The sequence below is a fragment of the Nicotiana tabacum genome, chromosome 7, assembly GCF_000715075.1.
Source record: "Nicotiana tabacum cultivar K326 chromosome 7, ASM71507v2, whole genome shotgun sequence".
NCBI classification, from domain to species: Eukaryota; Viridiplantae; Streptophyta; class Magnoliopsida; order Solanales; family Solanaceae; genus Nicotiana; species Nicotiana tabacum.
Genome location: NC_134086.1, coordinates 135190218 through 135218039, shown reverse-complemented (window position 1 = coordinate 135218039; position 27822 = coordinate 135190218). Strand labels below are relative to the sequence as shown.

The window sequence follows — 27822 nt, the reverse complement described above, 5'->3', positions numbered from 1 at the left end:
AGACTTGAGTTATTAAAACACCCTAATACAATAAAATAGGTTACAAATTTAAGTTACAAGATTTTGGTCTTTAAAATCCAACAAGCCTCCAAATAACATAAGTGTGACATATATATATATCCTGGATATCTTGTATATCATGTACATGTCCCAAAACTATGCAAACCAAGGTGCATATGCAAATATGATCTCCATAAATTCTCCCAAAAAGACTACTTCACCCTGACCATCTTCAAATTTCATCCCGAACATTTCCTATGATAGAAAACAATTATCGCTAAGCATAAAGCTTAGTGGCGTATAAACTTTAGGCTTGGAGTCATTAAATTCTCCAATTCCCCTTTTCATTCATAGTTAGCTCAATTTAACATAATTTAAAACAAGAGAACAAATATATCAAACATATCAATATCAAACTTAGAAGTGTTTTCAAATATCAATAACAATGTTCAAGAGTCTAGAAAGTGTATACTATCAATTTAAAAGAGTATACCAAATATCCATTTTTCGCCCAATATGTACGTCATGCCATCACACTAAGCATAATCAGATATCAAGATGGATTGAAGCCCCAAATCAAGTAGGGTCAAAACCCAATAGACAAGAGAATCAAGAACCATATTAAAAATGGCTTCCTAGTTCGTACTTAACACGGACAAGTTTCATAATTCAAGACGAACTACAAATTCAAAGTCAAGATGGCAAAAGATCCGAATCAAGAGGCATGCCAAGATGAGTGACAAAGTCACTGCCACAAGAAGGACAAAGTCCCAACAAGAATGCAAAATGATCAAACAATCCGTACGAATGGGCAATTTAGCAAATATCTTACAATACTTGATATAATATGAATATAACAATATAAATCGAAGACAAAAAAAATAAAGTATCAAGTTATTTCAACATATTCCATCAAGCAAAAAGAGTACAAGTTTATACACAAACTTTGGTGTTTTACCACAAAACAGTTCAATCACAACTTGGGGACGTTCGAATCTACGCCGTAAACAAACCAAATCTGTCCACTTCCTCAAACACTTCCCCTTTGATTTTTTCCAAGGGTTTATATACCTTAAATACATAATCAAATATCTAAATAAGTTCAGTGATTTAGCAAGTCAAACTAAACATGATATTGGTGAAAATTACCCAAAAACATTTGAAGGCTAGACCAAAATCTAAATGTAAACCTCGGATCTCTATCAGACACAATAGAAACAGGGATTCCATGCAGCTTCACAATCTCATTAATGTACAATTCTGCTAAACGTTCAAGTGAATAGTCCATTCTGATTGCCAAGAAATGAGCACTCTTAGTTAGTCTATCTACAATGACCCAAATTGCATCATGATTTCTTTGAGTGCGTGGAATTCCAGAAACAAAGTCCATCGTTATCCTTTCCCATTTCCATTCAGGTATTGACAAAGGTTGCAGGAGACCAGCTGGGACTTGATGTTCAGCCTTTATTTGTTGACATACCAAGCATTTAGAAATGAATTCTGCAATGTCTTTCTTCATACCACTCCACCATTAGTGCTCCTTAATGGTCTGATACATTTTAGTACCTCCAAGATGCATTGCATAAGGTGAACTATGTGATTCAATCAAGATCTGCTTTCTCAATTCATCATCATTAGGAACACACAACCTATTTTTATAAAATAAGGTACCATATTTCCTTAATGAAAAATCTGATTCTCTTCCATTTTGGACTTCTTCAACCCGTTTCACAAGCTTCTCATCTAACTTCTGTGCTTCTTGGACTTGCTCAAGTAAGACTGGCTTGACTTGCAAATTAGCAATGATAGAACCATTAGAATTAAATGAAAGGCAAACATTCATGGCTCTTAATTCAAGAAGCAAAAGACTTAGAGTTAAACTTGCAAGGGAATTGCGACTCAACACACCTACAACCACATTGGCTTTACCAGGATGATAATCAATCGTGCAATCATAATCTTTGATGAGTTCAAGCCATCTACGTTGTCGCAAGTTTAACTCTTTTTGTGCACCCAAGTACTTCAAACTCTTGTGATCAGTAAATATGTGACACTTCTCTCCGTATAAGTTATGCCTCCAAATTTTTAAGGCAAAAACAATGGCAGCAAGTTCAAGATCGTGAGTGGGATAATTCAACTCATGCGATTTCAACTTTCGAGAGGCATAAGCAATTACTTTCCCTTCTTGCATCAAAACACAACCCAAGCCACGAGGAGATGCATCACTGTATACCACATAATCTTTTCCTTCAGCTGGCAAAGAAAGTATTGGAGCTTGTGTCAACAAGGATTTGAGCTTTTCAAAGCTCTCTTGACAATTGTCATCCCATACAAATTTGGCGTCTTTCCCTAAAAGTTTGGTCAAGGGAGAAACTATAATAGAGAAGCCCTTCACAAACCTTCTATAGTATCCTGCTAAACCCAAGAAACTTCTTATCTCAGTTGGAGTTTTAGGGAGGTTCCAATAAACAATAGCTTGAATCTTACTAGGATCAATCTTCACACCTTCAGATGATACAATGTGCCCTAAAAAAGCCACTTCATTCAGCCAGAATTCACATTTGGAAAGCTTCGCGTAGAGTTGTCTCTCTTTCAGAATTTGCATGACAATTCGGATATGTTTATCATGATCTTCTCTATTCTTGGAATAGACTAAAATGTCATCAATAAACACCACCACAAATTGATCGAGATAAGGCTTGAATACACGGTTCATTAGATCCATAAATGCAGCGGGAGCATTTGTCAAACCAAATGGCATTACCAAAAATTCATAATGGCCATACCTGGTCCTAAAAGCAGTTTTAGGAACATCTTGCTCCCTCACATGTAACTGATAATATCCAGACCTCAAGTCAATTTTTGAGAATAAGCTGGCACCCTTCAGTTGGTCAAACAAGTCATTGATTCTAGGCAGTGGGTATTTGTTCTTGATTGTTACCTTGTTCAGCTGTCGGTAATCAATACAAAGCCTAAGAGTGCCATCTTTCTTTTTCACAAATAAAACAGGAGCTCCCCAAGGTGATATACTGGGACGGATAAAACCTTTCTCAAGAAGTTCTTGCAATTGAGCCTTCAACTCTTTTATTCAGCTGGAGCCATTCTATAGGGAGCGATAGAAATATGAGTAGTTCCAGGGACAAGATCTATAGGAAATTCAATCTTCCTTTCTGGAGGCAACCCAGGAAGATCATCAGGAAAGTCGCACACAGTTGGTATGTCCTTAAGACTTGGACTCCCCAATCGTGTATCGGCTATATGAGCAAGATAGGAATCACAACATTGACAAATCATCTTCCTTGCCAAGACCGCAGAAATAATATTAGATGTCAATGATCTTTCTCCTTGAACTACCATGTGTGAATATGCAGGAGTTCTAAATGTCACTTGCTTCAACCTACAATCAACCAATGCATGGTGCCTATGGAGCCAATCCATGCCAACAATAACATCATAGTCTTGGAAGGGCATTTCAAGCAAGTCGACAGGGAAGACCAGATTTTGAATCATGAATGGACAATCTCGGTAAATCATGTTAATAACAGCCTGATGACCTAATGGACTCGTGACCAGCACATCAAAGTCAAGTCTCATAGATTTAACAGTATCAGGAAATGCAAGTGATTTGCAAACATAAGAGTGCGAAGATCCAGGATCAAATAATGTAACAACGTATATGTCAAATAAGTGAAACTTACCAGCAACCACGTCCGGACCATCCTAGTCATTCTTCTGTCTCATAGCATAAACTCGTGCAGCAGCTCTCGATCCACAAGCCTGATTAGCTACACTCGAACCCACTGCTTGCATAATTCGAGGTCTAGCACTACTATTAGCTTGAGAATGAGTAGTGACAGGCTTTTGAACTGATCCTTCTGTATGTGTATAAGAAAGAGGATTAAGATTAGGACAATCCTTCACTTTATGATCCATACTTCCACAATTAAAACAAGCAGCAGAAGCCTGTCTACATGCACCATAATGATTCTTTCCGCACTGTGCACAAGTAGGTGTATGAGTTTTGCCTTGGCCATAACTTGGAGTACTGGCAGTAGAAATATTTGACTTATTTTTCTTATGATGTAATGATTTATGTGTACTCTCGGTCTTGGAATAGTCAAACTTTTCCTTTTTGGATGGACCGCCATAATCTGAATTATCCTTCCTAAACCCGTTTTCTCTCCTACTAGCTTCTTCTTTGTCAATTATTTTCCAAGTAAGTGCAGCTGAAATCAGCTTGGAAAAATCCTCAAGTTGTAAGATTGCCACTGATTTTCGAATGTAACCATTCAAACCTTCTTCAAATCTTCTGTACTTGTCTCTTTCACCATCAATAATACCTTTAGCATAACGAGAAAGCCTGAGAAAGTTTTGTTGATACTCTGCAATAGACATACTCCCTTGTCTTAAATTCAGAAACTCTTTCTTTTTAGCATCACAATAGACAGGGGGAACATATTTTGCACGAAATGATTTCACAAAGTCATCCCAAGTCAGCACTGGAGGTTTTGCTTTTGCATTTGGCACACTTACTCACCAATCATAGGCATCTTTTTTTGTAAAAGGGAGATAACATACTTAAATTTGGAAACATTAGTACACTCCAGTTGTTCAAAGACCCTCTCCATGCGCTCGAGCCATTGTTCAGCTACCGTGGGATTTGTAGTGCCTTCAAATTCAACTCCGCCCATTTTTCTCATCTTCTCAAAATTCATTTCACTAGGTTCTGACATTGTCCCAACTAAGTGACGAAAGAATTCAGCCATCTGCTGGAATGGAGGAGTCATAAATGGAGTATTATGACTCATTGCTCTTGGATTATTGCCCACTTTATTTCCACTAACACGAGGAGGATTTAAGTCAGGCAAGGGTTCCTCAATTCCTCCCTGAAGGTGAGACATGGAATTATACTGGGCCTGACTTTCATCAACGAATTCAAAAGCTCTATTCGAAGAAGAGGCCATATTAAAATTCCTATAAAAGATAAGATCACACTGCATTAGGGACATGTACATGATGCATATGCACACAGAATACAATAAATTAAATTAAACAAGTATGAAAAAATTTATAAACTCTAAGTCATTTTCAAGAAAGGAAATAACAACAAATACTAGGTACTATCACAACAAAACAAATCCTAGAATCACAAATCGTGGCTCTGATACCAAAACTTGTAGCAACCCTCTTTGGGAGGGTACTAATTAGGAAACAAATCTAATTTTCTACTTACAAAATATTAAAAGAGATATTAATAAAAATATTCAGAATAATTTTAGTAGCGGAAGTAGGCCCATGCGAAAAGGTTCAAAGTGCAATATATTATTTTTGAAAATACACCATAATTTTATTTTAAATGAAATACAATGTCAAAATATTAACATATGGTGATATAACCCTTCTTGATTAATCAATAGATTAAAGCAACTTCCTAACAGATTTATACAATCATTCAAAATCACTGCAAGTTTGTATTGTACATAAATTTCAAACTATCGGGTATAAAAAGGAAACTAGTTTTCTCCTTTTCTACATATTTACAAGACAAAGTGTAAATTCAACATATTACAAGACTTGAGTTATTAAAAGACCCTAATACAATAAAATAGGTTACAAATTTAAGTTACAAGATTTTGGTCATTAAAATCCAACAAGCCTCCAAATAACATAAGTGTGACATATATATATATATATATATATATATATATATATATATCCTGTATATCATGTATATCATGTACATGTCCCAAAACTATGCAAACCAAGGTGCATATGCAACTATGATCTCCATAAATTCTCCCAAAAAGACTACTTCACCCTGGCCATCTTCAGATTTCATCCCGAATATTTTCTACGATAGAAAACAACTATCGCTAAGCATAAAGCTTAGTGACGTATAAACTTTAGGCTTGGAGTCATTAAATTCTCCAATTCCCCTTTTCAGTCATAGTTAGCTCAATTTAATATAATTTAAAACAAGTGAACAAATATATCAAACATATCAATATCAAACTTAGAAGTGTTTCCAAATATCAATAACAATGTTCAAGAGTCTAGAAAGTGTATACTATCAATTTAAGAGAGTATACCAAATATCCATTTTTCGCCCAATATGTACGTCATGCCATCACACTAAGCATAATCAGATATCAAGATGGACCGAAGCCCCAAATCAAGTAGCGTCAAAACCCAATAGACAAGAGAATCAAGAACCATATTAAAAATGGCTTCCTAGTTCGTACTTAACACGGACAAGTTCCATAATTCAAGACGAACTATAAATCCAAAGTCAAGATGGCAAAAGATCCGAATCAAGAGGCATGCCAAGATGAGTGACAAAGTCACCGCCACAAGAAGGACAAAGTCCCAACAAAAATGCAAAATGATCAAACAATCCGTACGAATGGGCAATTTAGCAAATATCTTACAATACTTGATATAATATGAATATAACAATATATATCGAAGACAAGAAAAATAAAATATCAAGTTATTTCAACATATTCCATAAAGCAAAAAGAGTACAGGTTTATACACAAACCTTGGTATTTTACCACAAAACAGTTCAATCACAACTTGGGGACGTTTGAATCGTCTACGCCGTAAACAAACCAAATCTGTCCACTTCCTCAAACACTTCCCCTTTGATTTTTTTCAAGGGTTTATATACCTTAAATACATAATCAAATATCTAAATAAGTTCAGTGATTTAACAAGTCAAACTAAACATGATATTGGTGAAAATACCCAAAAACGTTTGAAACAGAAATTCTGGACAGTATCATTATTCCGAGTTGTGACTCAGTTTTGAAGATCTACACGGACAAACTAGACTTTTTGGTATTCACAAAAGTTGTATATCTATGTCTTAAAGTTTGAGAACATCTTAAATCACCTCCATATCAATTTTGAACAAAAAGGTATGCTAAAATTACTAACAGCAGTACATGGAGTATTTCTAAAATTGGAAATCTGGACAGCACTTGCCCTGTACTTTCTGATCCCTTTTCAGGTAAATACCGACAAAAATAGATTTTGGTTCCTTCATAAGAGTTATAGATTTATAAAATACCTTTCCAGTAAGTCCTAGATCACTTAAATCGGAGCTCTGTATAAAAAGATATGTATAAAATACTAGTAGGTATCTAGTATAACAACGAGTTTAGAAACTTACCAAGAGGAGCAACTTGATCTTCACCAAAAACGAAATTTGCTTGTTGATTTAGTAGAAATCCATGATTTTTTTTCATGAAACTTCAGATTCTAGTTTCTACGGAGGAGAGAGAGAGAGAGAAAGAGAGATAGATAGAAAGAGAGAGATGGATAGCTATTCTTCTTTGTCTTGAAGAGTAGAAAAAATGGGGAGTTTATGGATAGATATGAAATAAAATGGTTACCCAACTACTAAATATTCTTAGATAAATACAAAAGTTTGGAAACCCAAAAACTTAATTATATATTATATTTAATAATAATTAGTCAAAATAATATTAAGTGTTACATATAGCAACATCATGGAACTTCATTGTCAATATTAACACAACCTAAAGTAAGAAATTTTCATATATTGACCATTTCACATTTAGGAAGTGCAAAGTAAAATATTTTCTCGTTATAAAAATGCTCAATCAAGAATGCAAATATTATAAAAAATTTGGGGTGTTACAGTCTTAACGGTTTGGGGGCATATTACTCAATTTTCTTATCGGGTAAGCCGTTAACCCGTTAAGAATTTTTATATTACACTAGTCTTTTTCATGTTTAGGATGCTCATCTGGATTTTGTATAGTGCAATGTACTGGAAGCACTTGACTGATCATATTGTAATCCAGAACTGGAAGTAATTTGTTGAATTGTCTGCTAGTTTTATTCGTAATAGTTAGATTGTCTGGCTTTATGTCCTTTTTTTGCACGCATCTAATAGGCTTGTCATGTTGTATGGGACCGAGTGTTGGCCGGTTAAGAACTCACACATCCAGAAGATGAAAGTAGCAGAGATGAGGATGTGCGGGATGGATAAGATTATGAATGAAGAAATTCGAGAGAAGGTGGGCGTAGCTCCCATGGAGGACAAAATGCGGGAAGCAAGACTCAGATGGTTCGGGCACATTCAGAGGAGGAGCACTGATGCACCAGTGAGGAGGTATGAACGACTAGCTGTGGTGGGCACGAGGAGAGGTAGAGGAAGACCTAAGAAGTATTGGGGAGAGGTGATTAGGCAGGACATGACGCGCCTTAGGATTACTAAGGACATGGCCCTTGACATGGAATTGTGGAGGTCGAACATTAAAGTTGTAGTTTAGGGAAAGTTGTGAAAATTTCTACAGAGCACTAAAGTGAGACTAGCCAGTTAGGAGTTAGTCTTAGGATTTTAGTCTTAGGATGCTATTGGTCAGTTACTGATGCAGGGCTTTATATGCTGGATAGTATTATATCTTCCATCATGTTCGTATTTCCTATATTTCTTATATTGCTGTTATTTTGTTATTTTATGTTATTTTATGATTATGTATATTATGTTATTTTATTATGGGTCTATTGATATTACTAATATATCGTCTCTCTTGTTGCTTTCTTGAGCCGAGGGTCTCCTAGAAACAACCTCTCTGCCCCTCGGGGTAGGGGTAAGGTCTGCGTACATATTACCCTCCCCAGACCCCACTTGTGGGATTATACTGGGCCGTTGCTGTAATTTTACAATCTGAATTTCTTGTGAAGAACGAATGTTACTGAAAGTTTGATTTATTCATACGTGTATGAGTAGTCTTGAATATGAACTAGATAGGAACTTGGAAAAAGACTCTTCAATTCAAAATATTGTTAGATCTTAGATGGTATTAAAAATTTGGTATCGATTTGAAACTTTTTTGTATTGATTGAATGATTGTTCAAAACCGTTTTAGCCAATAAACCGCCCGATAATCACCCGATAATCGTTAATTCGATACAATTCCACCCGTTGTCTTTATTGGGCGGTTAACGTATTACTACATTTATAATTCTATAACCGATAAGCCGAACCGTTAAGCGTAATTATCCGCCTGATAAACACCCCTATAATAATTTCTAATATTATAAGTCTCCTTATTAGTACCAAAAATAAATTTTAATGAAACTTTGATGTCTTCTCTACGAATTTAGAAGTTTTGTCATTTAAATACTGTTTGATTTGCTAGTACTATTATTAACTTTTAATAATTATTTTTTAAAAAAATATTCGACCAACCAAGCACAATAAAAAAAATCATTTCAAAAATTTTCGTCACACCAAAGGGTAAAACCTGGTGCAAAAAAGATATTAGTGTAAAACCAGAAAATGGAAAATTTTAAAAAAAATGGTGACAGGTGGAAGTCATTAAGTGGTAAGAACTACCAGCTAAGTTATGCTGCGAAGGAGCAAACAAATCCTCCTTAAACCCTCTTCTCCAAATTCCAAAAACCTTCCTTTTCCGTTCTGTCTCCGCTCTCCTTGATCGTAGATGGCTTTAGGGCGATATCACACGCTTCGAAACATCTATCAAACACTTGAAATTCGAGACTTTTCTACCTTGTAAGTAGCTTAATTATAATTTCAGGCATTTTTTATTCTGTATTCTCAAATTCGAGTAATGCGTATATAGTTTTTTCTCCAAAGACTGGTAATTTATCTGCATACGATATCGAGTTTATCAGCAATAAGACAGCTATCCTTTTTTCCATTATCTTGTTTGATGCTTTTTTTTTTACAACTTTTTTTAAGATTAATAGCGTGTTTGGCCAAGCTTTTAGAATCAGCTTAGAAGTGCTTTTCTTAAAATTATTTTTCAAAAAAGTGCTTTTGGTGAGAAGAGTACTTTTGAGCATTAATTAGTGTTTGGCCAAACTTTTGAAAACTGCTTCTAAAGCACAAGCATTTTTTGAGAAGTCAAGCACTTTTTTCTGTTTCTCAAAAACTGCGTCTGCTTGCACTTTTTTTTCATCTAAAAGCTTGGCCAAACACCTCAAATTTTGGCCAAAAGTGAAGCACTTTTGGACCCAAAAAAAACTTGGCCAAACAGGCTATAATTGTGTCTCTTTGTTTCAAGTCTTGACTCTTTTTCTGATAATGCAGGCTAACCAGCTCAAGAAGCTATTCAAAATCTATTGCAGATGGTATGTATATGCATATAACGCTAATGCGTGCTGATGTTCTATTTCTCAAATGGGGTTGTTGAAATTTACTTCATTTTGGTTGTGTCTAGAAGCTGATGGAATGATATAAGTGGAATAGGCGAATGAATTGTACCTTATATTGTTTTTAGGGCAACGATCCAAATTTGCCCCTGTGCTGTCCAAAATTGCTCAATCCTCTGTTACACCTTTGGTCATTTCATAACCTTGCCATTAGCAAATCTTCTCATATTTGCCCTTGCCATTACCGGAACTTCAGCATGAAATAGGTGGACTCCAGGTGTCCATAAACCTCCAGAAAAAGGGTCCATTTTTACCCTCAATGGTTGACTATGGTTTAAACTAACCGTCAGGTTGGAGCTCCATTAGTGGTCAAGAGCAAAAAGCGAGACTTTTTCATGACAGTGAGCGTATAGTAGACCAAAAAATTAACGGAGGGTAACATTGCTGTAATTTGGATAATACAGGAGTAAATTTGATCATTTCCCCTTGTATTAAGAGTGTCGTGTTCACTTAATGGGATTGGTTACACTGTGATATGCTCTATTAAACTGGTGTACGTATAGCTTAATTGCATTCATGTTGGAATAAATATGTTGTTTTCTGACTATCCCAATTACAATTTCTGCTGTCCTTTTTGCCTTTCAATCATTTAGTATTAGGGATAACTCTATCTGTAATGGAATGAATCGTCTTTCCCTGTAATCAGATACAAAGTGCTGGAGCAATTCCTCTTGCTTATATAAATGGCCGGACTTCCATCAATGGAATAATAGATCTACGGCAAAGACCTGTTCACTTGGTGAAAGACTACTCACTCTAAATCCACTAATTTCTTTCTTCATTTTCTTTCCTTTTTTCTTTTTGTTGACCTTTCTCCCTTTTAAAATTTGAATTCTGAGCTATTATTGGAAAGAGGACCTTTCTTACTTAAACTGTCTACTCCTGTGGTCAGTTCCACATCTCACATTGAGGAACATATCATCCTGCGTACATAAGGACCACGGAGGTATTCCCCGGACATTTGGAGATAAACCAATGCTCCATTCCACTACGGTAAGTTATATTTAAAACAAATATCAAAATTGTGTCAGGAGCCCATTTTTTTTTTCTTTTTCTTTTTGTAAATCTTATTTTGTGAGCATTTTATCTAAGTTTTAACTTGCTGAGTAACTATCAGCTGTCTCAAGTCGTTTCAGCACCTTGTGTTTGATAGAACGTATTGAAAGTCAAGAGAATCATTAGGAATATTTTGTTGAATGATAGCTTTGATTACTCCCATCACCTTCACTTTCCATGTAGATGCAGGAGCCAATAAGCTATGGTTACATGCGATCAGTTACAACGCAAGCAAAAGCTCCAGCCCAAGCACGACAAATGGTAACAAAACCTTTTAATGGAGACACTGCTAATGATGGATGAATATGCATCGTTTCATTTTGGTTGTCACTTGTTAGTATATAACACATTAATCTGTTACAGCTTTTAGAATTAAGTTGGATAAGCGTTTAAGTTTTTTATTTTTTCCATCTATAGGGAGCAGTCAAAGTGTCTATGGTGAGTCCTGGAATCATATATGATCCTTATGCCCCTCGTGAAAGAATCCCATTCTGGAAGAGGTATGAAGACTTTTTGTAAAATTGGCTATAACTGCTCTCTCTTCTGATTAACATCTAAATATAAGAGAATACTCTCTGGAATCTGTTTTTGTGTATATCTAACAGAGAGAAAAATATTATGGTATTTAGGTAACTTTTGGTGTGGCAATCTGGGACCGCCCAATTCTTTTTATTATTTTTTTGATAAATGGGAACCGTCAAATTCTTGTTCTAGTTAATGGCATTGATTAGGACAGGATGGAACTTATATGCTCACAAGAGAAGATGTCATAAGTAAAAAAGTATAATGTGGAGGAAAAGTGGGGTAAGCTAAATATGGACAACAAGCATCATGGTGCACAGAAGAGGTAGTAAGTTCTTATGGGGTTGGTGTATCAAAACATATAAGAAAACCAATGGACTATTTTATTAGCAATATTCTAGTTCAAAATAGAAATAAATACTTCGTGTTGTAAAATATAGAAGTGTTCAAAATTTGTACTTTTGGATGAAAGTAAATTTTGTTTTTAATATGTATGACATGCTGGACTTGTTAGAATCTTTGAACCTGTAATGTAAACAAGTCCTGCTTTTTGTACTTGCTGCAGTACTGTCTTGGTCTGTTATCACTTATCAATAAATACCTTATCAAAAAAGAAAAATGTTTAGTTCAAAGTGGGGAATGGCAGAAGAGTTCACCTTGGCTTCATCTGTTCATCAGTTCCTTACAGGCATATATCTAGGCCTGTGTAACCCAACTTATGTACTCCCTGCACTTAGTGCTGATTGTACTATTAATAAATTCTTGCATTCAATCATCCAATTAATCAACTGAACCTCTAATCCCAAATTAGTTGGGGTTGGCTATACAACTCCTCTATATCCATTTTGCTCTATGCGGACAAAATTCTAACATTACTTACCAAAGAAAGAAAAGGATCATTATTCTTTTAGTTGTGCTTAGTTCAGTTTTCATAGACCACTATCCTTAATTCATCATGAAGGGATGACGACAACACCATCTTTCTAGACCAAACTAATTATACATAAAATTAAAAGTGATTAGTGTGATCGTGCAAAACTATCTTTGTTCAACTTTTGTAATGTTGATGTCAGGTATTTCACTAGAAGTGGTTGGAAAAGGACAAAGGAGGAACTTAGTTCAGAGGTAATTATTTGTGTATCTGACCATTATCTATGTACACCCTTTTGTGTATCTGCTGCTTCACCAAAAGAAATTGTTTCAAGATCTGCTATTCTAAAATTTCTTTCCCTTGTAGCATATTCCTTTACCTAGACTCTTGAGTGGTTAAAAACTTGTATTGAGATTATATAAGGGTGAGTACGCACAAAGTTCTGATTGCATGTCCTTTATCCTTATTGTGATTAGTTTTTTACGCATCAATTTTCTCTTTTCAGCTCAAAAGTGCATATGCCATTGCTAAATTACGAAAAGGTGGATATTCAAAACAAAAGTTCTATGCTGAAGCAGTTGGCATATACAAAGAGGTGTGCTTTTTTCATAATTGTAGACTTTTGAGTGATCATCAATCTCTGGTTTCTGTGTATTTGTTACATATTTTATGTTCAGCATTTGACTCGTGTGTATTTCTGCCTTTTCCCTTTTAGATAAATACGCAAATGGCAAACGGAGGAAAGACACCTTTGAGAAAATTAGTCACAGAGCATATGTACTCTGTAGGTTCTTTTACCTGGTATTTTTATTCTGAATTCTTACAGAGCCTTCAATCTTACTGCTTAACCTGTTCATTTGGATGAAATGTCGAGATTATGCTATTGACATGGGGTTAGGAACTGTTTGTGTGAGTGGATCTTGGACCACTTTGATTTTTATACATAGTTGGCGGTCGAGGTGGCGCAGTGTTATCTATGTCTGTCATGGGCCATTAGTTAATTCCTTCTTTCTGACTAAAAATAAAAACTAGTTTGTTTGACATATTTCTTCCTTTGATCTTACAAGACAGGCACTCAAGAATGAGATCAAGCAACGAGAATCAGTGTGGCCTACTGTCTACTGGGAACTAATTGAACCAATTGTAAAAGTGCGAACTCTGCGAGCTCGATTGGCAAGTACCAAACCTTTACCATGCTTAAGCTTGTAACTGCCTTTATTTGCATGTGTAGGGAACCTTATATAACTACCAGGACACTAGGTGGAGTTCAAGATGATTCCTTTTTCATGCGATAGATATGAATTATGATCTACATTTTTGGTCTCTTCTTATTTGGTTTGTCAGGAGCAAAGCCTTTTCTGCTGGCCCTTTATAAATTCTTGTCCTTGGGTTCTGATGGCCACTTCTATCATGTGATAGATATGATCTACTTTTTTTGGCCTCTCTGATTTGGTTTTTCAGGAGCAAGCCTTTTTTGCTGACCCTTCATAAGTTCTCTTGCTGGGTTGGTTTTGGTAATCGTCTTTCTTGGAGAAACCATATTCAATGGGGTTGATAACAAAACCCATCAGGGTTTAAATTTTAAAATAAGTGTACTACAGCTTTTGATAATGTTATTAGCTTTTGTGCCTGTGATATTGCCTATGTCTTAACTTAAGATGAGGTTACCATGTGATTGATTGGGATAGAGTTCTAGTTTAACTGGGATGATAAAGATTAATGCCTTAGAGGGTATTTGGATATTGGAAGTTTTTGAGTTGCTTTTCTACTCAGTTTTCGATATCATATATTTGTCTTGGATTTCTTCTTACCCTTTTTAGACAAAGCCAAACTGTAGAGAGCTCACAAAAGATTATGTGAACTGAAAGCTCTTTACTTTCTGCTGTTAAATTGTTTACCCTTCTCCTCCGCTCAAATCTTTTTCCCAAAAAATTGAGAAATATAACATCAAATGGAACCTCTATTATGTAACAAGGAAAAAAAGAGAAAAATTCATTGTCCTTTAGATTTTCTCTCTGCCAAGTGATTATTCATGTGAAAGTCTGGTCCTTGAACTTTTACCCCCTCTCAGTTTTGCAATGATAGAACTCTGTAGCCGCTTCTTTTGCAGATTGGTGTTGATAAAAATGATCTGAATAAGGCGTTCATACAGCTTACACTTGAGTTTCTGTCTAAGCAGGTAAACTAGCCAGTAAATCGAATTTTTTGGACTGTTCTGAGGTCATTTGGTGCTGATGCCTGCTCCCGTCGATGGTGTTGTAGTTGTTTCAACTTTTCTGCATCTCATGATTGTAATGCTTGATTCGGTTGTAACACTTTACATCCAAACCTGTTGATATGACCCGGCGGGCAATGTTTGTTCATTGCTAATTACTAATCAACATGGCAATCAAAGACATCCATTTTATAGAGAATTACTCGGAACAGAAAAAAAGACAATCAAAAGATAATGTCACCATTCTGATCGTAACTTGAGAAAAGAATGAAGGGAATAGGTGCTGTCTGGTGTTCTCCTATCCCTAGTACCTAAAACAGGTCCCGTGTACACAATCTTAAACTTGAACCATGTCATGGCAGTAGGCAGTGAGTTGACCTAATTGCTTTTTTGTTTTGATAGACTACTTTAGCTCATGAAAATTTCCTGCTTGCAAGGAAAGAAAGAAGAGTATTGAAAGATCAGTTTCTAGTTTCAAGCTGCTTATTCATGAACCAGGTGGCCTCTATACCCAAAAGAGATGCACTAACTGGACTGTGCTTGCAAATGACAATGACTTTGAGTTAATGACAAACTTGCTTCTTTGTCTGTAAAAGGACTTAAATTAATTGATTTTTGCAGATTTATTCACTAGTGTTTTGAAAATTATGTTTATGCTTTGGTCACGTTGCGTAATAAAGAAAAGTTAGGATAAATTAATTTTGTGGTTGTTAAATAAGCCTCAAAAAGAGAGAGTTCTGTAGGCATCATATCAGCATTATTTTGCTACCTTGAAACTAAGAGATCCTGCTGCAACTTATGGATAAGAAAAGGAATAAAACCTTATCTTGCTACCTTTAAACTAATAGATCCTGCTTCCACTTATGGATAAGAAAAGGAATAAACTTTGAGGGTCTGAGGAAGAGATTTTGTTGTCCTTGTCAGGAGTTGAAAAATAATAGCAGTGAAGAGGCCATGTTGAAAACAATGAAGACAAGAATAGTAACAACAACAAAATAACAGGGCAATAAGAAAACCGACATAAGGGAAACAACTGGTAGTAATAAAAATTGAAGGCTAAGATAATACGAGAATGATAATAATCATACACATGATATGAGAAAGACGGAACATATATGGTAATTCTAAACTCGACTACCTACTAACTTTCTACCATAATCCTCGACCTCCACATTCTCCTATCTAAGATCATGTCCTCGGTAAGATGGAAATGTGCCATATCCTGTCTAATTACTTCTCCCTAATACTTTTTCGGCCTACCTCTGTCTCTCTTTAGACCCACTCTTTAGACCCAGAATAACCAACCTCTTACCCCATCTCCACATCACATGCCCGAACCGTCTCAACCTCGCTTCCCTCATCTTGTCAACCATGGAGGTCACTCCTACATGGTCCCAAATAACTCCGTTCCTAATCTTATCTCTCCTAGTATGTCCACACATCCATCTCAGCATCCTCATTTCCGCTACTCTCATATTCTGAGCGTGAGAGTTCTTGACTAACCAACACTCCGCGCTATACAACATAGCTGGTCTAAAAACAACTCTATAGAACTTACTTTTAAGTCTTGATGACACCTTCTTGTCACACACAACACCAGATGCGAGCTTCCATTTCATACACCCCACTCCAATACGATGTGTGACATCGTCGTTAATCTCCCCGTTTCCTTGGATTATTGACCCCAGAAACTTGAAACTTCCTCGCTTGGGGATGACTTGTGTACCAATCCCCACTTCCTGATCCGCCTCATGAGATTCGTCACTGAACTTGCACTCGAAGTACTCCGTCTTGGTCCTGCTCAACCTGAAACCTTTAGACTCTAAGATCTGTCTCCAAATTGTTCTAAGGTCCTTTAGAAAATTTAAGGACCTTTATCAAAATTTATATATTAACTTTTCAATGAATATGATAGGACTCTCTGTGTGAATCAAGTAACTAGATTATATCTGTGCTTTTGGTGGAGTAAGCTGGCTAAGCGCTGATGTCCTTGATTTTAAACATCATATCACCTGAGAAAAATCAGTCTGTAGAAAATGAAATAATTGCAGAAATAATTGGAGAATAGCCTCTCTCATGTTTTAACATTTAGTTTCCAAGAGTGCATCAGGTTTTACTTTTCATATTGAAAATTTAAAAGACCAACACGTCTATTGTTTTTATGCAGTCTAGGGTATTAGAAATGACTGTCCTGGGTTGATATTAAGCTATTATTGCAGAAGTTTGAGGCATATGACGGGAAAGGAGCTGTTGTCTCTGGAGATAGAAATAAGGAGGTATGTGATAGAGAGTCTGTATAATGCATTCTCGCAAATGCCAATTTCATTGACTGAATTAGCATCCTACATCACTGTGAAGAAAGTCACTTTTCTACACTCCAAAATTGGTGAATGCTGAATAGTGGTTATCTAGACTAGAACCCTAGATAATGGCTTCCTATCTTACAAATATCTATCTGGGATATTAAGATATGGATTGTGGGATGCCAGAAGCATTACCTTTCAAGCCTCTTAAAACTTTAAATTTTTTTTAAAAAAGAAGCATTCCTGGTTGCATCTGGTAAAGGGCTGCTAAGTTAACCGCAGATATTAGTGACAATGAGACCTACAAGGTCTAAATAATTTGATATTTTCCTGCTGAAATTACAGTTTTCCACCATCATAGTATGTTAGTGAAGCATTTTGTTAGCAAGTACAACTATCTGACTGCCTACTTAATAGCAGTAGGAAGCACTATTTTCTCATATTATGTTTTTTTCGGATCCAGGTCTTGGTACGTGATATATGGGTTTTTGAGAAGTCTCTCTTCCACCCTGGAGCATACTGGCGTCTATGTGGACGAATCAAAGTTTAGATAGACTGTTGTGAAGAGGAAATGGTTTTCTTCAACTTTGTAAGATGCTAGAATTTGTAACTTATTAAACCCTTAGACATACATGTCTTTGGTTTCTCTCGAGCTAATTATTTGGGGACTTCCACTTGGGTTGAAGAGTACTTTTATGTCTCTTTATTCTGTAGTCCATTCAGAAAATTTTCCTTTAGACTTGTGTAGCTACCATTTTATGACTCAATAAGCAGGTGCAAGTCCTGCATAATTGTTCTTAAAGGAACACCTATAAAGATGTATTTTGGTTTTCTGGAATTGTTTTAAAGAGTTGTCAGTGTGATTTAAGGGAAAGTCTTTCCTTTGACTTGGTGAAAATTGTGCAAGGAGAAGCATATTCACTTGCTTTCATCGCTTGGTAAATGGTAATCCATCTTGTTTGGTTTCGTTCTCTTCATGTGCTCCTCTGATCAATTAGTATTTCGTGTTCCAAAGTAAGTGCTTAGTTGAAGCTGCACAACTACTTTAATCCTATTTATTAGTTTACCTTGTTCAATTGGCTTCATGTTCTCAAGCTGAAATTGACAATCAGAGCCCCTTCTTTGGTAATCATTTGTAAGAAACTCAAGTTGAGAAAGAGGGAAGGAATAAAACCTTGATGCCCTATAAGCATTAGCTTTATGGAGGGGAAATATAAGATGCTATCTGGCTTTGCCTTTGTTTTTGCTCCCAAGAAAAGAAAAGGAACATTGCTTGCAACTGTTGCTTGTCTTTGGCAGAAAGAATCTAATGGCTACAGCAGTCTAAAAGCCTACATTATTTTTTCAATTTCCTTTCTTAAAACAGACCAAGAAATGGACAAAAGAGAAAACAAGATCCAGCTCCTTGGCATTTTCAATGAATTCTTGTGTTATATCATGTCTTTTGGATGCCCTGTGTGCTACAGTTTATCCATCTGTAGATGGCTATTCAACTTGTTCAAAGATACTACTGCAGGTCATGTTAACATGATCACGAGTTTGGACTATTCTTGGCGCAATGGCTTCCTTATTATCAATAGGCTCTTCGAATTTGTTGTGCAGAGCCTTGCTGCTGAAGCTATCAAACCTGTGACTTTGGGTGACTCCATGAATTACAGTTTGGTCAAAACGAGCCAATCTCGAGCTAATCCAGGTAACAGGAATAGCTCAAGCAATGAACAGATTCTGCATTCTGAAGATTCGACTTCTGATGTACTTCCCAAGTTGGAAGAAACTGCAGTTGAAGATGATTCAGTCCTAAAAAATGGAGAAAATGATCTTTCTCAGCTAACCAATGAAGAGAATGAAGGTGACGAGATTGTTGAGGAAGAAGCCCCTAGACCATCAATGGAAACTCAAAATAAAGCTCCAAAGAAAATGGTTAGCATAAATGATAATGTGGAGGAGATTTATTTTAGTAAGAAGAAGAAGATGAAGAAAAAGAAATCAACAGAGAACGTGCCTTCCATCAAAGAACAAGAAAAAGAAGAGCCAAAACCATTGAAATCAATTCTCAAGGTGGGCTCGAATAATTGGGATCAGAATAAGTAAATCATAGGTGAAACAAATATTATTAAATGAAAAGAGAAAGATTTCCTATTGTTTTTAGGAAGATTGTTTCGTCTTTTAAGATAAAATCCTCCGATAGAGGAACCCTGTTGTAGGGAAGGTATCAACGATGCCCCATTTAGATAGATCGATTCAGACTACTTAGATGGTTACAAAAGTTAAAACTTAATAACTACAGTATGTATGTTGAATATTGTCCATTGATCACAATTAAGATTTCTAATTCATTGTTGTTGGTATATAATCACTAAACATACAAATTTGAAATGACGTCCTTGACAATTAAATGTATGAAATGTAGCATTTGTTAGAACATATATGAATGTCACAAAAAAAAAAAAAAGAGAAGAAAAAATTCATTGGCATCCAAATATATCCACTTGTAGCATTTTCGTTAGAAAGATAACTTTTCACATTTGATATTTTACACCTAATGAAATTTGACTAATCTTTTTTAGAAAGGGATCTCACAGTTAGTTAAACTTAGATAATCGTCAAAGAAATATTAGACACTCATTCTAAGATCCTTTTTACAAACACAATCTCAAATGAGCCATAAACATCGGTTAGTAATTTCAGAAAAAGAATTATTGACCTCATATTTTACAATAGCTAACTTTTTTATTTATATAGGCGTGAGGAGAAAACAAACCTCCATATGAAGGGGATATAAGGACGGAATTAAGTTATTTACTTTGGCAATTAAATGGAGGACAAGATGCAGGAAGCACGACTCAGATGGTTTTGGTCATGTGAGGAGGATGAACACAGACGCACCAGTGAGAAGGTGTGAGAGGTTGACATTGGAGGGCCTACAGAGAGGTAGAGGTAGGCCAAAGAAGAGGTGGGGTGAGGTGATTAGGCAAGACATGACGTAGCTTCAGCTAACCGAGGACAAGACCCTTTGATAAGAAGATATGAATGTCGAGGATTAGGGTAGTAGAGTAGGTAGTCTAGAGTGTTCATAATAGTAGTATTGACACGCAGTCTCACTTTCTGTTGGTAGTAGGTTTTTATGACTAACAGTTGTTTTCTTCATTGATGATCACCTTATTGTCTTGTTATTTTTATTCTGCTTTTATATGACTTTTTGGTACTGTCTCTTCTTGTCTATATTTTCATTAATATAGTGCTTATGCTTTCTTGAGCAGAGGGTCTATTGGAAACAACCTCTCTATCCTCACAAGGTACGGGTAAGGTCTGCGTACAAACTACCCTCCCGAGACCCCATAGTGTGGGATATTACTGGGTATGTTGTTGTTGTTGTTAATTAAATGGACTTTTACGTCATTAGATCAATTTAGCCAGTTATAGTATGTTACTCTTCCATTTTATTGTAAGTGAAATAACCAGATGTAATGATGGTGATTAGGGATGGCAAAATGGTTAAAGAAAACAGTTAATTACCTATATTATCCATTAAAAAATGGTTGGATAATGAACTTTTTAAAAACGGGTCAAATATGGATAAGAACCATATTATCCATTTAGAAAATGGATAACCAATTGATAGTAATGTGTTTAACTTTTATATTTGTAAAACCTCAAATTGGGGTCTCCTCAAGTTTGGGAGACTAGTAATTCTCCCAAAAGTGATCATATTCATGAAGCCATGCATAATATGGTTACCCATATTATCCGTCGGTTAACCCATTTTTTATCCGTATAAAATATGGATCGAATCGGATAATTTATCCGTTTTTCATTATTTGTTTTCGACCCGTTTCATATCCGACCCGCCTTTTTTGCCGCCCCTAATGGTGATATATGGTTTACAATCATTTGTGTTGCACAATACTTTGGAAGAACCCACAAGAAAAATTTTCCTACTCCTTCAATACTCCAGTTTGTCATAAATATAGATAGTTTTTAACTAACTTGCCAGTTTCTTGATGTAAGCAGTGACATCTTCCCATTGTTCAATCAAAGAGTGGGTTCATTGGAGATTATACTTTACTAATATATATGGGATGAATTGATAATTTATACTAGCATCTTCTTTTTTCGATTGGTCCCATAATTAAATAAGAAAGAAAACACAGATTCTCTCACTTTAGACATAACGGGGCACAGGGCACTTTGGACGATAATAAGGTAACACAAAAGAGGGGTCCAAACAATGTCAAAATGGGCAGCGGCTATTCCTCTTCATCTTTCTCACAAAGCAGCAGCACTTTAGCGCAGTGTTGTGCTACCGTTCCTTTACAACTCCAAGAATCACACTCAAACTCTTTAAATTTCTGCTCCGCTACTAGATTCTTGGAACCCCATCTTATTAAATCTTCCAAAATTCTAATACCCAAATCCCCATTTTCAGCAATTTTGCCATTGAAGTGTGCTAAAAAAATGCAGACCCAAGTGGAAGATTCTGTGAAACCCATTGTTGATCCTCATGATATTGACCCGAAATTGCTGCAGAAACTTTCTTATGATGCACTTGTCTTTTGCTCTCTTCGTGGTCTTGTTGTTGGTGACAGAAATTCAGAGGTCAGTCTATATGTCAATATAAACCTTATTTATTTCCTCTTGTTGTTTTTTGTTTAATCACAGAGAAAGGTTGTATATATTACTGAATTATGTATGAAAATTTTGGATCTTTTTTAACTTCTTGTATTATTTTGATTAAAGTTTGGTGCTTTATTTTATCTTTTGTTATTTGTTGATCAAGAAGGTTGTAAGGTGTTATTTCTCTCCTGTGATAATTGTGTTTTCTTGAAATTTGAAGAGGTCAGGAACTGTTCCTGGTGTTGGTATGGTTCATGCTCCAGTTGCTCTTTTACCAATGTCATTCCCTGAAAGTCAATGGAATCAAGCTTGTGAAGTTGCTCCTATTTTCAATGAGCTCGTCGATCGTGTGAGTCAGGATGGAGAATTTTTGCAGCAATCACTCTCTAGGTTGGTAATTTTCTCATTTGCACATAATTGCTACTGACCTACTGTGCTTATTATGCCCTTAAAATGTATTGAAACAGAATGCACAAGTGTCTAGTATATATGCATGTGTACTTGTAATAATTTGTCCTGGCTGACATATAACATAGTTCAGGTCTTTTGGAATTGAAAGAGATAATGGTACTTCTTTCAGAGTTTTGTGAAACTTAAATGCCATTTTCTGTGGGAGCTCTTGTGCGCAATGGAGATAACCTGTTTCTGACACTTTTAACCAGTCCACGTAACCTTAATCTCGTTTGACTCAACTAATATCATCCTTGGCCCACAAAATCAGTGATACTTGAGTGCTTCCTTCATTTCCTACTGCTTGAAATGTCAAAGATGCAACCTTTTTTGGTCCTCCTGTAGTTATGCTTAATTGTTATTCAAGTTTCTTTCTTAAACCAGCATGGTGTAACAGAAAGTCCTTTACTTTGTACAGTTCGTCTTAATATAAAATTACTGTCTCTTCAACAAAATATGTCTGCCAGTCTTTATTGGCATATACAGTTAGGCCTTGGTGCCAATCTGATGTTGGAAACAGGATTATAAACATTGAGATGCCTACGTAATATGCCGTTGACATGACATCTATGAAAATAAAGGTTCTATTGACATAATGACATCACAACTTTCGGTAATTTTAGTGATAGAAGGTTGCTTTTGGAAGTCCATGGTCCAAGGACTAAGTTCCCATGAAAATTGGAATTCACTGGATGACCAAAATTAAGTTTAAAAACATGTAGAACTTTACGAGTATTGATCAAATACCGTAAAAATAGCCTCTACTTAATGATTTTCTGAAGATTGCAGTTTCAAATAGGAAAGCCATTCTGTTTTGTTTTTTTCCTCTCCTTTTTTTGGGTGAAATCGATCCGAACTAAGCATCTAATGTTTTTGAGATCTCTTCCTCCAAGGATTACATACAATATTCTTTGTGAATGCGAGTATCTTTTGGATCAGGAGATTTGGACAGATCAGATTTGACCTTTATCTGCTTTATATTATAGGACGAAAAAAGTTGATCCGTTCACCTCCAGACTACTAGAAATCCACTCCAAGATGCTACAAATCAATAAGAAAGAGGTACATTTTGATCATGCATGCATATGCAATTTCATATAGCGTGTACTGCATTCGTAAGCTCTTTATATATTGACATTTCTTTTCAACTTCTTTAGTTTTTTCAGTTGAATGTAAAGCATAAACTGACGAAGTCAAGTTTCCTAGTTCTATGGGGTTGTTACGTGATTTTGATATTCCTAATACTAGATATCAATCACCATAATTTTGTTTGGGTCCTTTATCATTGAGCTTGTGTTCTCTGATTGTGCTTTAGTAAAAAAATGCTCCTTGCTGCTTCAGATGTTGATTCTCTCATATTTGACCATCAGGAGAGGAAAGGTTGTCTTGTATTTTCTTCGTCTTTATAAGAAGGGGAATGTTTTGTAATTATGTGCCTAAATCTACTTTTCTTAGTTGTAGTCAGGCTGTCAGAGTATTTTGTTATTTCTTTGGTTTTAGGGGATGATTTACCATTTGATATAACATTAATGTAGGAAATACGCTTGGGGTTGCATCGCTCAGACTATATGCTGGATGAGCAAACTAAATTACTTCTGCAAATAGAGCTTAACACTATTTCATCATCATTTTCGGGGCTAAGTTGTCTTGTCAGTGAGCTTCACAGGTAAAATTAGTTTATGTTAACTTTCATGGTAAACCTTTCATTTTTGAAATTATGAAATGCTATCTTAATATTCTAATCCAGAAATTTTATTGTAATTTTATCAAGTTATTTGCTGTTTTCATTTTTTTAGAGGATGAAATTGCTGTTGTATTCATGTGTGAATGCTCAAAAAGATACTTCAGAATTTCAGATCATATTGCTAACACTTTCTCCTCTGAAGCTCATACGGAACTGGATCTCAATTGTCATTTGCAGGAGCTTGCTTCATCAATACAGTGAATGCATTGCATTAGATCCTAACAAAATTCCCACAAACAATTCCGTAAATCAATTTACGGATGCACTGGCTAAAGCTTGGAATGAATATGGTGATCCAAGGTGTTTGATTCGAGAGATGTTTAGTTTCTTATGCTACAATGAAATATCTTTGAAGTTACACTAACTTAAATACGTAATGCAGGGCTGTGGTTATGTTTGTGATTCTAGCTGAAGAGCGCAACATGTATGATCAGCATTGGCTTTCGGCTTCACTGGGAGAAAAATATCCTACTTTACGTGATGGATTTGTATTTGATGTGCATATCATAATAAGAGGAAATGGCCATACTTAAGACAATTAAAATTATATTGGTTTGAAATATAACAAAATATGGATTGGTAGTACATCTGTCATGGTTTTTGCTTGTAAATTCTCCTGGAAATATTTCCTTAGCTTTTAACACACATCAAGTTACAACTATCAGAAAGACGCTAGCGGAAATTGATGCACAAGGCGAGCTTCTAGAAGATGGTACCCTCATTGTGTATGTCACTTTTTAGTAAAGTACATTTCAATGTTAAATCTGTTGAATTTGCAGTTTCTATATGTGAAGCTTAAAATCTTAGGATTGCAGAGATGGTGAAGCAGTGGCGGTCATTTATTTTAGAGCTGGCTATGCACCAAGTGACTATCACTCGGAATCTGTAAGTCAACTTTTGTTCTGCTTGGCATTGTCTTTTACTTTATGCAGCTGCTGTCGTTCTTTTGAATACCCATGCTCCACCAAGCAATCTTAAACACCTTTTGCTGTATCGTACCTGCAAAACTTTCACTCTTTGCTGACTGTTATTATCTATGCAGATACAATTTTGTGCGCATGGCTCGATTTGTTTATTGAGTCCCTAATTACCTTAAACCAAAAAGGGGAAGAAAAATAGTTCCAAGGGGAAATCTGTAGTGAAATTAGTGAGCATGGTGTCCCGGGTGACGGTGGATCAGGTTGGCTACCTCAAATAAGTTTGAAGTAACAAAAAACTTTCCGTAGATGTGCTGTTGTCCGTACTTTATGCTTATGCACGTTTTCACTTATTGTTTGATTATATACACTGTAATATGCGCGAATAATTTCTGAACTTTCCTATTGAAAATCAGCTTACAGTGTTTGGAGGATCAAACTTTATGACAGGCTGTCTATCCATTTTACAAGGCATATTTTGAATCAGGAAAAACACTGATTGATCCGATAAAGCAAAGCAACCTGGCCCACAGCTCTGTGTTGGGGCTTGATTCCCAGCCGAGATAACCATTTCATACCTCCCCTGATCCTTGAAATTGCCAGTTGCCAAGGTTAAATAAGGAGGGTGAGGGAAAAATGAGAAGACCTGGGTGGGTGGGGGGGGGGGGGATGAATGAGCACATGGTGGAGTGTGTTGAGTGGAAGGGTGGAAAGGCTGGTTATGAAGATTGAGAGTAGAAGGAAGTCAGTAGACTTCTGTCCTTTAGTTGAGGATGGAGAGAGTTCTAGTTGTTTGACATTGAAGTGGCAAGAGGTTAAATGCATTTTAAACAAATCTAACGGAAGCATTACTACTGAGGCATTCTCCTGATAATTGAAACAGAAGCATTGGAATGTTCAACTCAGGGTTAGATAACTATAAAAATATGTTCATCAAGGAACAGTTAAAGAGGCAGTCTGGTTCTTTTAGTGAAGGTGTTATGCATATCTACTTTCTGCATAATCTTCTGAGACATCTCTAATTTGACTGTGTCTGTGTGTGTGCATGAGCACAATTTTAATATTTGATTTTTAATTTTTAAAGTTTTGGAGGTTGGGCTGGGTTTGGTTCATAATTACTTTTCAATTTTGGGACTGTGGAAGTGATCACAAATAGAGAGAGAGTCCATTTTACTATTGCATCTCAATGTGATTCAACTTATGCATGCACTTAACAATAACCTACGGTCTTTCTTGATATGTTTTATGCAACTCGTTTATTTTAGGCGTGGAAAGCTAGGCTTCTGATGGAGCAGTCACGTGCAGTCAAGTGCCCTTCAATTTCCTATCATTTAGCTGGGACCAAGAAGATTCAGCAAGAGCTTGCAAAACCCAATGTACTAGAAAGGTAAAATATAATTCAGGTTGCGTCTCTTGTGATTTTTTGATAAGCTTAATAGCTGTCTATAGGTAGTCTTTCAAGTTGAGACTGGATTGTTTTTGGTGTATTCCCTCTTCCTCTCCTTTATGGGTCCTGGAAACTGGAAAGGCAAAACTCAATGCATTTAGTGATTCATAAATTGATAAAGATGAGTATTGACATTCCGTGCACCCTTTGTCTGTGGAGTAAAGGGAAAGCAAAAATGAACATAGGAAGGGAAAAATTTATAAAATTCCAGATAGGGTATTAGAAAGAAAATGAAGTAGTAACTCTATGTATACTTTGTAAGTTGAGAGCATTAATTAATGTGATTATGCAATCATTTGTTGAGAAATTAACTGCTTGGAACATCCATATGTATAATCTGTTAAACTTTCGTCCTTGTTTTATGAGCAGGTTTCTTGAAAACAAAGATGACATTGCCAAACTACGAAAATGCTTTGCAGGGTTGTGGAGTTTGGATGAATCCGACACAGTCAAGGATGCAATTGAGAGACCTGGCTTGTACGTAATGAAACCACAACGAGAAGGAGGAGGTCTTGCTCATGAAATTGTTTCTATGTATACTGTAATTGTAATTTTTATCAAAATCTCTGACATTAGATCATCTCATCTCAGGAAACAATATCTATGGGGAAGATGTGAAGGAAGCTCTTCTGAAACTGCAGAAGGAAGGCACTGGAAGTGATGCGTTTATACTAATGCAGAGGATTTTTCCAACCGTTTCTCACTCGATACTAATGCGAGAAGGCATCCCTCATAAAGAGCAAACCATATCTGAACTTGGGATATATGGAACTTATTTAAGGTAAGTACTAAATATCTCATATTTCTCAACCCCCTCAAACAGAAGAATCAAGAAAGAAAATTAACTCCCAGAAGGTGAGAAACACTGAAATGACCCTTATCTGTGAGCCACTGTCCAGTCCCATTTTCAGCTTATGTTTGATTCATAATGTTAAATAGGATACATTTTCTTTGAGAAACAAATTGGGCCAAGAATAATGGATATCTTTTAACGTTAATTTTAAATTAATCACTGCCATCTAGTGCCTTGTATTGATATGTACTTCATATGCAGGAACGAAAAAGAAGTTCTGATCAATCAACAGTCGGGTTACTTGATGCGGACAAAGGTCTCTTCATCAAATGAGGGTGGGGTTGCTGCTGGTTTTGCAGTGTTGGACAGTATATACTTGGTTTGATGAGATTGGCTCTTGCATTGTTACTGGGGTTGAATGCGGAGGCTGCATCAGTCTTTCCTACATTACATTGGAATGACATGGTTTTAGCTTGTTCAACCTTGTTTTCTTAATAAATAGAGTTCCATATGTTTTCTGAAAGAAGTGGACACAAGATAGACAGTAGATCCAAAGTTCTTATTTGTAAACACAATTCAGTGCTCTCTCTTTGTTTACGCAAGGGCTTTACTTATCTGCTACAAGCTGATCACTGAATTTGAACGTATCTGCGCATTACTCATGTTATTTACATTTGC

General features: G+C 36.0%; 2 protein-coding genes and 1 long non-coding RNA gene across 5 annotated transcripts; 2 read left to right on the top strand and 1 right to left on the bottom strand.

Moving 5' to 3' along the window:
* Nucleotides 1-213: 213 nt before the first annotated feature.
* Nucleotides 214-7224, bottom strand: LOC142182577 (uncharacterized). Its single transcript, XR_012711392.1, has 3 exons — nucleotides 7175-7224; nucleotides 6542-6670; nucleotides 214-255 (listed from the first exon to the last, which is right to left on the bottom strand). It is a non-coding gene; the product is annotated as an uncharacterized LOC142182577 (long non-coding RNA).
* Nucleotides 7225-9392: 2168 nt separating this feature from the next.
* Nucleotides 9393-18012, top strand: LOC107832747 (uncharacterized). Of its 2 annotated transcripts, none has more exons than XR_012693551.1 (13): nucleotides 9393-9550; nucleotides 10091-10131; nucleotides 10859-10951; nucleotides 11105-11205; nucleotides 11452-11529; nucleotides 11686-11768; nucleotides 12864-12915; nucleotides 13167-13256; nucleotides 13377-13445; nucleotides 13733-13834; nucleotides 14772-14840; nucleotides 17044-17152; nucleotides 17643-17658. XR_012693551.1 is itself a non-coding variant. In XM_016660618.2 (13 exons), exons 1-13 carry the CDS (start codon nucleotides 9480-9482, stop codon nucleotides 17727-17729), a joined length of 993 nt encoding a protein of 330 aa, XP_016516104.1. In that variant the 5' UTR covers nucleotides 9394-9479; the 3' UTR covers nucleotides 17730-18012. The 2 variants fall into 2 exon arrangements, 1 of the variants encoding a protein (XP_016516104.1); XM_016660618.2 differs by having other exon boundaries at nucleotides 9394-9550; nucleotides 17096-17152; nucleotides 17643-18012.
* A 3292-nt stretch (nucleotides 18013-21304) lies between these two features.
* On the top strand, nucleotides 21305-27529 carry LOC107832748 (glutathione synthetase, chloroplastic). Of its 2 annotated transcripts, NM_001326285.1 has the most exon segments (12): nucleotides 21416-21775; nucleotides 22014-22183; nucleotides 23230-23305; nucleotides 23779-23909; nucleotides 24165-24287; nucleotides 24370-24450; nucleotides 24632-24712; nucleotides 24803-24872; nucleotides 26170-26291; nucleotides 26721-26860; nucleotides 26943-27132; nucleotides 27406-27529. In NM_001326285.1, coding segments are annotated over 12 exon segments (1668 nt in total).
* Nucleotides 27530-27822: the final 293 nt, after the last annotated feature.